Source organism: Papaver somniferum, unplaced genomic scaffold (assembly GCF_003573695.1).
Source record: "Papaver somniferum cultivar HN1 unplaced genomic scaffold, ASM357369v1 unplaced-scaffold_5527, whole genome shotgun sequence".
Classification (NCBI taxonomy): domain Eukaryota; kingdom Viridiplantae; phylum Streptophyta; class Magnoliopsida; order Ranunculales; family Papaveraceae; genus Papaver; species Papaver somniferum.
Genome location: NW_020648224.1, coordinates 9,768 through 18,776, shown reverse-complemented (window position 1 = coordinate 18,776; position 9,009 = coordinate 9,768). Strand labels below are relative to the sequence as shown.

The 9,009-nt window shown below is 35.9% G+C and overlaps 2 protein-coding genes across 4 annotated transcripts; one reads left to right on the top strand and one right to left on the bottom strand.

Annotated features, from left to right (window-relative positions):
* Positions 1-1,891: 1,891 nt before the first annotated feature.
* On the top strand, positions 1,892-7,393 carry LOC113343168. 3 transcript variants are annotated; one of them, XM_026587453.1, is made up of 10 exons: positions 1,892-2,738; positions 4,420-4,511; positions 4,684-4,792; positions 4,919-5,181; positions 5,354-5,485; positions 5,559-5,681; positions 5,884-6,033; positions 6,182-6,405; positions 6,514-6,667; positions 6,793-7,393. In XM_026587453.1, exons 1-10 carry the CDS (start codon positions 2,522-2,524, stop codon positions 7,009-7,011), a joined length of 1,683 nt encoding a protein of 560 aa, XP_026443238.1. In that variant the 5' UTR covers positions 1,892-2,521; the 3' UTR covers positions 7,012-7,393. The 3 variants fall into 3 exon arrangements, with proteins under 3 accessions (XP_026443238.1, XP_026443239.1, XP_026443237.1); XM_026587454.1 differs by lacking the exon at positions 1,892-2,738 and adding an exon at positions 2,860-3,707 and having other exon boundaries at positions 6,188-6,405; XM_026587452.1 differs by lacking the exon at positions 1,892-2,738 and adding an exon at positions 2,861-3,707.
* Positions 7,394-7,782: 389 nt separating this feature from the next.
* On the bottom strand, positions 7,783-8,443 carry LOC113343167. The gene is made up of 2 exons (XM_026587451.1): positions 8,206-8,443; positions 7,783-8,090 (listed from the first exon to the last, which is right to left on the bottom strand). The coding sequence occupies exons 1-2, from the start codon at positions 8,279-8,281 to the stop codon at positions 7,783-7,785; spliced, it is 384 nt and encodes a 127-aa protein (XP_026443236.1). The 5' UTR covers positions 8,282-8,443.
* Between the last annotated feature and the right edge of the window lie 566 nt (positions 8,444-9,009).

Sequence of the window (9,009 nt, the reverse complement as noted above, 5' to 3'; positions counted from 1 at the left end):
TTAAACAAGTATTATCTTAAAACGTCTCATTTTTCTACTTCTTTTCGTCGTACTTCTGTCAATAAAATTTTACTGATATTCTTTTTAAAACTTAACTTCTAGTTTTCTTAAATGGAAATTGATGTAATTAATATTTTATGTGAACCAAAACTAAATCCTAGAACTCATACAGTATTTCTTTGAGCTATTTACGAGGAATCGTGAAAATTTAAAGTAGTGAAGTTGTTAAACATTGATACTCTCGAAACTGTACGTTTAAATTAAAGTTTAAGGTATATAAATTTTTCTTTGTAGAATGGCTAAATCTAAACACAAAGAGCGTGGTTACGTCTGGATAGAATAAATATAAAAGTTGCACTCAACTAACAATAACGTACCAAAACATATAAGGAGTGGCATTTTTTTTCCGAGAACTAGAAGAGAAAACCCTAAGACAGTGAATGTCGTTTTGCTCAAATTATCCTCAGCTCTAGCTTTGTTTAAACCTATTCTTGCTACTCCCTAATTTTCTCGTCTATCCTTCACGTTTCTAGTGCTTGATTTGGGTTTTCCGACTGACCTTTTGTAATTTTTGAAGTTTGGATTGGGGATACATTGACCGTTAATTTGGTGCAGATTTGTTCATTTGAGAAGATAACAGTTCCTACATTTACTTTCAGTGATGTCCTCCAACCAAGTTGCTGCAACAGGTTCTTCTCCGGTGACTTGCTCTGTTGTTTGCTCTTTTAGTTTCAGGTTTTAATAGTTTTAGTCTTGTTGTGGTTAATCCATTAGGTTTGTCCGTCTATGTTAAAGTAGTTTTTTCCTTTTCTTAAAGGTTAGTTAGTGGTGTCTTAAAGGTTAGTCAGTGGTGTCAGTAGTGTTGATATAGTTTTAGATTTACTTGTATTGGCTTAGTAATGAAAACAAAAACAACAACAATTCTTTCAAAATCATCTCCAAGTTCATACGTTACTACCTCGTTTCCAAAGCTGAGTCATCCCGTCGATTCGTTTCGTTACAGACATCTAAGGACTGATTCAAATGACTATTGCAACTTTAGACACTTTGGTTATAATTTGAGACATTTGAGCTACTTTTTTTCTTGGCTACTGTTACAACTAATTGGGTCACTGATTCCTTGATTGCATTAGACAATCTAAAATTAAAAACTCCAGCTCATGTTATTTACATGTTGTGATGATCAATTGGGGTAGATTTGATCCAATCATTACCTTGCACTTTGATTCATACTGTATTTCTTTTTAACATCAATTTTATTTTGGCCTCTGATGTTTGGTCTTCTCCTTTGTGAGAGAAGAAAAGGTTTTCTAAAACAGTTTTTAACTTTGAAAAATAGATTAATAGGCAAGAATTGTTAGAGACTCTACGACTTGTATGATTGTTTTATAATCTTCAAAAACTTCTACAAGGTTCCCGATTTCCTAAATCAATTTTCTCATTTTATGTAATAAGGTTAGTCTTTTCTTCGGAAAAATAACAACCCGGCGGTTTCCGGCACCATATCTACAATGAAATGTTTCAATAATGAATCCTCATATTAATGTACCGAGTGATCTATATCTTTCCAGAGAATAGCTTCTGCTCACCAAATTTTCCACCGGATAGCAGAAGAGTTTTTAGGTCCCATCCCATGCACTAGGATGACATTGGGTAGAGCAATCTGGCTACTTCACCGGAAATTAGAGCCATGCACCTGTATTTAACAATACTATGCACATGATCCCTCGTAAATAAATAAAAAAAATAAATAAATAAATCTCCACAAAAGGGTAAAATTGCCATTTCCATACAAAAACCAAAAATCCCATTATGGCAAATTCGTAATAGTATGTAAAGTAAGTATCTCATTTAGTAAATATATTCCGGTTTTTAAAATTTCTCGTGCCTTCTACTTTTCTTCCTTCTTTCCATCATGAAAATCCCGTTCTCTGTTTAGTTCTCAAATCAGAAATTTCCAGAAACTTTTCACTTGTTCTCTGTAACAATTTCTTCATTTTCAAATCTCAATCTCAAAATTCAATATTTTCTATACACTTTCAGTAAATTTTGACTGAGTTGCTTCAATTTTGTATCCACTAGTTCCTGAAATTTCTATTTTCGGAAGTTTTTTCTCAGAATTGAAAATCTCCATTTTTATCAAATTGGGTCTTTGTTTTCTTCTTCTTTTTGTTAGTAAAGTTTGTGTTTTTATCGATAAAGGAAAAAACTTTTCTCACATTCTTCTTCTTCTTAAACCCCCTTTTGATATAAGAGTTTGATTTCTTCCTTTAATTTTTAGGTCAAAAAAGCTTGAAAAAATCCTGGGTTCTGAAGGGACAAGAAGAATATCATATCAGTTCCAATAAAGTTTCCACTTGTACAAATTTTTACTAATTTTTCTTGTCCTTTGAATTTCTCCCGCCTTGTTTCTTTTACTTTTTACAGTGTCTGGAATGATTTTGAGTGTAATGAGATCTCAAAAGAAGATATTTGTTCAATTTAATGAAAATTTTGTGTTGAATTTTGAGAAGTTGTAGTCATGGGTAGTGGTGGGAGAGTTGTGGAGGTTGTTAGTAGTAAAGGGTGTTCTAAATTGATTGTTGATTTTTCATCTTCATTGAATGCATTGAGGAACTTGAAATTGATTGAATCCATGTCTTCTGTGCCTTCATCGGCTGCTTCTGAATGTGGTGGTGGTGGTGGGGTTGGTGGTCCATTCACTGGTTTGGTCATTTGTGTTACTGGACTATCCAAAGGTATGAATTGTTAGTTTAGTCACCAGTTTTCAATTATAATGTCTTGATATGGTCTTCATCGTATAGTAAGTAAGTATCTCATTTAGTAAATATATTCCGGTTTTTAAAATTTCTCGTGCCTTCTACTTTTCTTCCTTCTTTCCATCATGAAAATCCCGTTCTCTGTTTAGTTCTCAAATCAGAAATTTCCAGAAACTTTTCACTTGTTCTCTGTAACAATTTCTTCATTTTCAAATCTCAATCTCAAAATTCAATATTTTCTATACACTTTCAGTAAATTTTGACTGAGTTGCTTCAATTTTGTATCCACTAGTTCCTGAAATTTCTATTTTCGGAAGTTTTTTCTCAGAATTGAAAATCTCCATTTTTATCAAATTGGGTCTTTGTTTTCTTCTTCTTTTTGTTAGTAAAGTTTGTGTTTTTATCGATAAAGGAAAAAACTTTTCTCACATTCTTCTTCTTCTTAAACCCCCTTTTGATATAAGAGTTTGATTTCTTCCTTTAATTTTTAGGTCAAAAAAGCTTGAAAAAATCCTGGGTTCTGAAGGGACAAGAAGAATATCATATCAGTTCCAATAAAGTTTCCACTTGTACAAATTTTTACTAATTTTTCTTGTCCTTTGAATTTCTCCCGCCTTGTTTCTTTTACTTTTTACAGTGTCTGGAATGATTTTGAGTGTAATGAGATCTCAAAAGAAGATATTTGTTCAATTTAATGAAAATTTTGTGTTGAATTTTGAGAAGTTGTAGTCATGGGTAGTGGTGGGAGAGTTGTGGAGGTTGTTAGTAGTAAAGGGTGTTCTAAATTGATTGTTGATTTTTCATCTTCATTGAATGCATTGAGGAACTTGAAATTGATTGAATCCATGTCTTCTGTGCCTTCATCGGCTGCTTCTGAATGTGGTGGTGGTGGTGGGGTTGGTGGTCCATTCACTGGTTTGGTCATTTGTGTTACTGGACTATCCAAAGGTATGAATTGTTAGTTTAGTCACCAGTTTTCAATTATAATGTCTTGATATGGTCTTCATCGTATAGTTAATTTCCGTTTTTTCGTATTAGATTGTTTAAGAGTTCTAGGGAAGGATATGAACACAAAACACTTAATAGACAGAAATGGAATGAATTGAATGAATCTTGTTTGTAGAGTGCACTGCTAACTGGTCCTATATGATACATGCTGATATACTGCGGCTTCAACCTTATTTCTACTTCAGTGTTGTTTGATCCAAGTCCATTTAGAACTACTGTTCTATTGCTCCATATCGTAAGATTCACATGTCGTCTAGTTGATTTGTGCTATGTTCTACATTGCTTGCATCAGATGCCTAGTTGCTGTTTCTCTTTCATTCTGTATTCTACTTAAGAATTTAATTTCTCTCTTGTTCAAGTTGTTAAAGTTGGTCCGATTTCCAAGTCCATTTGGAACTACTGTTCCATTGCTACTGTATGTAATAAGCATAATCTGAAGAAGTCGGTGCACAAAAATTGGATGTTTTATTGCTCCGTACCGTACAATTCTCATGTCGTCTAATTGATTTGTGCTATGTTCTACATTTCTTGCATCCGAGGCCTAGTTGCTGTTTCTCTTTAATTGTGTAACTTCTATTTGGTAATTTATTCTCTCTTTTGTTTGAGTTGTTAAAGTTGGTCTTATTCATGTTTATGGTTTATAACATGGCAGAAGCGAGAAAGCAAGTTATGAATGCAACGGAAAAGTTGGGGGGTCAATACAGTCCTAATCTGCATCCACAGTGCACTCATCTGGTTGTTCAGATATCCTTTTGCCTGAAATATTTTGGAGACTAACGTATACGTGCTTTCTAGGTTACAAACTTATAAACGATGTCAATGTCTTTTCCTATTCTTTAATCTTGGTTCAAGTACTTTTAATCTATGACATGTGAAAAAACTTTGTTCGTTCTGTATTTTCCTTAACCCGTCTTACAGCTTTGGTGGATACTCGTACAAATATGAGCATGCTTTGAAGCATGGATTGAGAAATGGCCTATTAGTTGTTACCTTGGGATGGTTTGTAGACAGTGTTAGAAGGAATGGTGAGTGCAATGTTATTAATGTCTACCTATTTTCATTTCACATCAATAATTCCTGTCTAGCTTTGTGGAAGAGGATACATGCGGCATTGATGTCCCTTTAACAATGAAAGAGTGTGCTTCTTGCAGCTAGGTTGAGTGAATCACTTTATGCTGTTAAAAATGTGATCGAAAATGTTGCGCAATTAGACTTCAATAGAGTAGTTGGATCCAATGGCAGTGAGAAATCCTGTCTCCCTGTTGGGGTGCATGAAGTTACAAAACAATCCAGATTAAGTGAGCAATCCCAGTTACAGGGGGCTGGAAAAGAAGCTTTTAGGAGTAAAGAATCAGTATTTGCTGGCCAGTTCATGTATCTTGATTCAGAACTTTCGGCTGAGCTGAAACGTAAGGTACAGTGGAGAAACCAATTGCATTAAGCAATTTTCCGAGTTGAAATTTGAAGTTTTCACTCGAGAGTTGTATTCTCTTGGTATCGTATTTATTTTCCTACTTTCACCTCTTTGGAGATTCTTTTACAATGGAAAAAATATTCACTGAAGATAATTGGATATGTTTTCGTAGGTCATTGATGCAGCAACTAGGGAAGGTGCTAAGTTTGTAGATCACTGGTTTGTTGGATGCGGAGCAACACATATAGTATGTGAAGGACCTTCAGTCCAGAAATACTTGGGCCATACGAATAATTTAGTCACTGTAAGTTGTTTCCTACTTAGAAAGAAGTTACTTTAATTTTATTTGGCTGCGGACTAATCTCGAAATGTTTCAGCCTCTGTGGATCCTCAAAACAGCAAAGGAAAAATCATCGCAGAGACTCGTTCAATTGTCCACTGACCTAGCTAAGCAAGTGACAGTGTTGCTAGAAGATTTTCAAAATGGCATTTCTGGGCAGGTATTTGTTGTCCATATTATTTGAGTAATTTAGAATATGCTTTTCAGGAAGAGAGATAACTTTTGACAATCATATCTGGATTTTCGTAAATTATATAGTGCTTATACTCGTAAAACAGCTAGACTTGGAAATACGGAGTGTAACTTTTGTGCTTTGAAGACGATGGTTCTTACATTAAATTTTAATAACCTCAATGTTTCAGGATACTGATGGGGTTGATGGTATCCAACGTGATCCCAATTCCAGAGAGCGTCAAGCAGGTAGAAAAAGCACAGAGAGCCCAGTAGAGAGGCAACAGCTGGTTAGTTTGGCCAAAACTGGAGTTAGAAATCGCCGAGGTCGCCGCATGCAGGTAACTGTAAAAGTCAGTGATACTTTTACTTGAGTGGTGGGCTGTTAATATTGAATGACGGGGTGTTAGAGATATGCTTGTCTTTTGTCTTTTAGGCGACGTTTACTTTTCTTCCTGGCCCTCTCAATTTTTCTTCTTCTTTTCGTAGATGCAGACTTGTCAAACTCCGATTCGTCCAATTACACCTAGCAGCCTTTTAGATTCAATCTGCTGGTCTATATCAGAGCCAACTTCATCTGCTTGTATCTACACGGACTCTTCTGGAACAGAGGATTCTAATGAACAACACACATCCATGTTCTTTGATGCAAGAGCAGACGGAAAGGAATCAGAAACTACATTTGAGCATTTTTCTCGTCCTCTAAGAGAAAGGTACCATCTTTGGCAATTCGTTATATTATAGAACTGCTATTTATGTTGTTTTGGTGTTCTCCTCTGATTTCCTGAATGTATTCGTTTCTTGTACATGCGAGTTCGCAGTGAGAAATCAGAGTTGGTATTCAAGAGTCATTTTCTTACCATATTGTTCCCAATTGATCGGTTTGGGGAGATGGGGCCTTCTTCTAGAACATTTTTCAGCGATAAAGGTTTTGCGTGTTTGCAAGTGTTGGATCATGTTTATGCATTTTATCAGGTACATTCATGAACAATTTTCTTAGTTCTCCACTCCACCTTCACCCATTCCAAGAAGCAAAAGTTTTATTTCTCTATATGCATCCTTTACTTTATGTCCAATATGAGAGATTTCGTCATTTGCAGGAAAATTTGTCACAGAATGAAGTAAATGCTGCTATTCACACTGATTCTAGACACGCAGACAAGCTCCGATCAATTTATGCCAGCCAAGAATCTTTCAAGAACGGTATTGTGCAATTCAAACGTATTGATTTCTTAGGAAGTAGACGAAGCTTTGAAATGCTTAAACGTGTTGGGGGAGATAATAATAGTAACGTTTATGAGCTGTTGATTAGAGCATGAAACTCTTAATCTTTTCCTTCCGAAACAAATCACTTTCTCCCCATGGTGGGTCTGGTTAAGAACCCATCACGTGCAGAAAAACAACCATGTCGACAAGTTTACAGTGTAGGGTTTCGAAGCCCGAAGTAGTTATAAAGTGTAAGGCAGGGCTTAAGTTGAATACAGTAAGTATAAATACCACTCTACAGAATAAGTAAATAAGAAAAAAACAGAAAGAATGAAACAGAAGGAAATATACATTTCGGGTTTCCTTGGAACTTCTTCCTATACTGTAAATTTTGATCTTCTACAATATAGAAACCATGTAACAAATTTATATTGCCTTCTACTTACTACTTATATACGTCTCCCTATCTTCTATCCATTGACTGTAATTTTATTCCTCTTTCTTGCTAGCATTTGAGAGTTCAATAGTAGGAACTTTGGCCGCTGTTTGCTAGCGTTTCTGTTAAATTTTAATCGAAACACCACTCAGGAATTTGTTGCCGTCAGAACAGCCAGAGGATTTATGAGTATTGCAGACAGTGGTCAAATGGAACTAGCGACATCAAGCAAGTTTTACTACCATTTGTTTTTTCAATTTATTTATGATCGGGATGAATTTATTCTCAGGAGAATTTAAAATTAATAACAGTACACAGATTCTATCAGTCATTGACAAGTAACGGTGGTAGAGTCGGAAGTTAACGTGATCAGCGACAGATGCAGCGAGGCTTCTTAAGCCACTCATCCCAGACACAACCCTGCTCACGAGTCCCATAAACTGGGCAGTTATCTTCGCATGTAAAATATTCCACATCCCCAATTGTCACAGACACCGCTTTCCACAATGAGGTCACATCCATCTCCTTCTAGTCTCACCTCCGGCCATGGATCTCCACATGTCTCATCCCATTCACATGGCGGAGGTGGGGGCGGCGGCCCTGTTTCTGGTTCGTTACATCCTTCTGGATTGTCACATGCTTCTGGATTAGGGGCTGGCCCTGCTTCTGGTTCATTTGGCTGGGTGACTCCTCCTGGACTGAGGGCGGGCGCTGCTTCTGGTTCATCGCAGGAGCTTACAAACGTTATCGGACCTGCTGCATACAACACCATAACCAATTAGTCCTAGGAGTTTATGACGTTATTATAACTCAAAAAACAACCCCAATCTCTGTATAATATAAATAGGTAGACATGTTAATACTTACTCACCTTGATTTGAAAGGAAAATGAAGCTAAAACACATGGAGAGCAAAATGAAAGATCTGAGACTAGTAATTCCCACCATGCTTAATGCCTTTTTGTTGTGTTCTTGATAGACTGCGTATGTATATACTGAGGCTATAGGGTTTTTTTATAGAAGATGTGAAGATGGTAGAGTAGTCCATTTCGAAAGTATGTTGCTTATGATTGAGTTTATGTCAAATTGATATATTTTAAAGTTATTTAGTTCTATTGATGAACTCAAGAGAATAGATGGTGATTACTAGTATATTATATACAGTAGATAGAAAGATAATTAAGAAGAGGGCCGGAAGTTCCGTTACCATTGTCAAAATGAAGACCAGATAGGATCCGAGCTATGTTTTTCCTGTAATGCTCTTCTCATTATTGTGAACAACATTTGCTCTTCTCATCATTGTGCACTACATTTCCATCAAAATTTAGCGGATATCACGATATATAATCTCATCATACGGGCAGCTTGAAGTTCAAGTTACATGTCACGGAGGTTCTACTATTAGTTCATCTCCAAAAGTCGTATATCTTTATGTTATCATCCCAATCCAGAGGGTTGTTAATAACAATCACTTGTTACGTACACAAAAGAATATAAATTTAACAACAAGCTGATCAAAAGTCTTATGGGGTTAAGACAGTGAGAGGAAGCTGCAAAATGATTAAGAAATCAATAAGCTAATGATTCTAGGTATCCATCCACATGCCTGGAATTGACTTTCGGAAATGGTTGAACTATATGATATGCAATTTGCTACCATCCGGCTTGCAAAAATC

What these genes read in the sequence shown, in the direction of transcription:
- LOC113343168 (XM_026587453.1), top strand. Translation starts at nt 2,522, where the DNA reads ATGGGTAGTGGTGGGAGAGTTGTGGAGGTTGTTAGTAGTAAAGGGTGT. An exon ending in TGTTACTGGACTATCCAAAG is followed by an intron (nt 2,739 to 4,419) that starts GTATGAATTGTT and finishes ATAACATGGCAG; the next exon opens with AAGCGAGAAAGCAAGTTATG. An exon ending in AAAATGGCATTTCTGGGCAG is followed by an intron (nt 5,682 to 5,883) that starts GTATTTGTTGTC and finishes TCAATGTTTCAG; the next exon opens with GATACTGATGGGGTTGATGG.
- LOC113343167 (XM_026587451.1), bottom strand. Translation starts at nt 8,281, where the DNA reads ATGGTGGGAATTACTAGTCTCAGATCTTTCATTTTGCTCTCCATGTGT. An exon ending in CATTTTCCTTTCAAATCAAG is followed by an intron (nt 8,091 to 8,205) that starts GTGAGTAAGTAT and finishes TGTTGTATGCAG; the next exon opens with CAGGTCCGATAACGTTTGTA.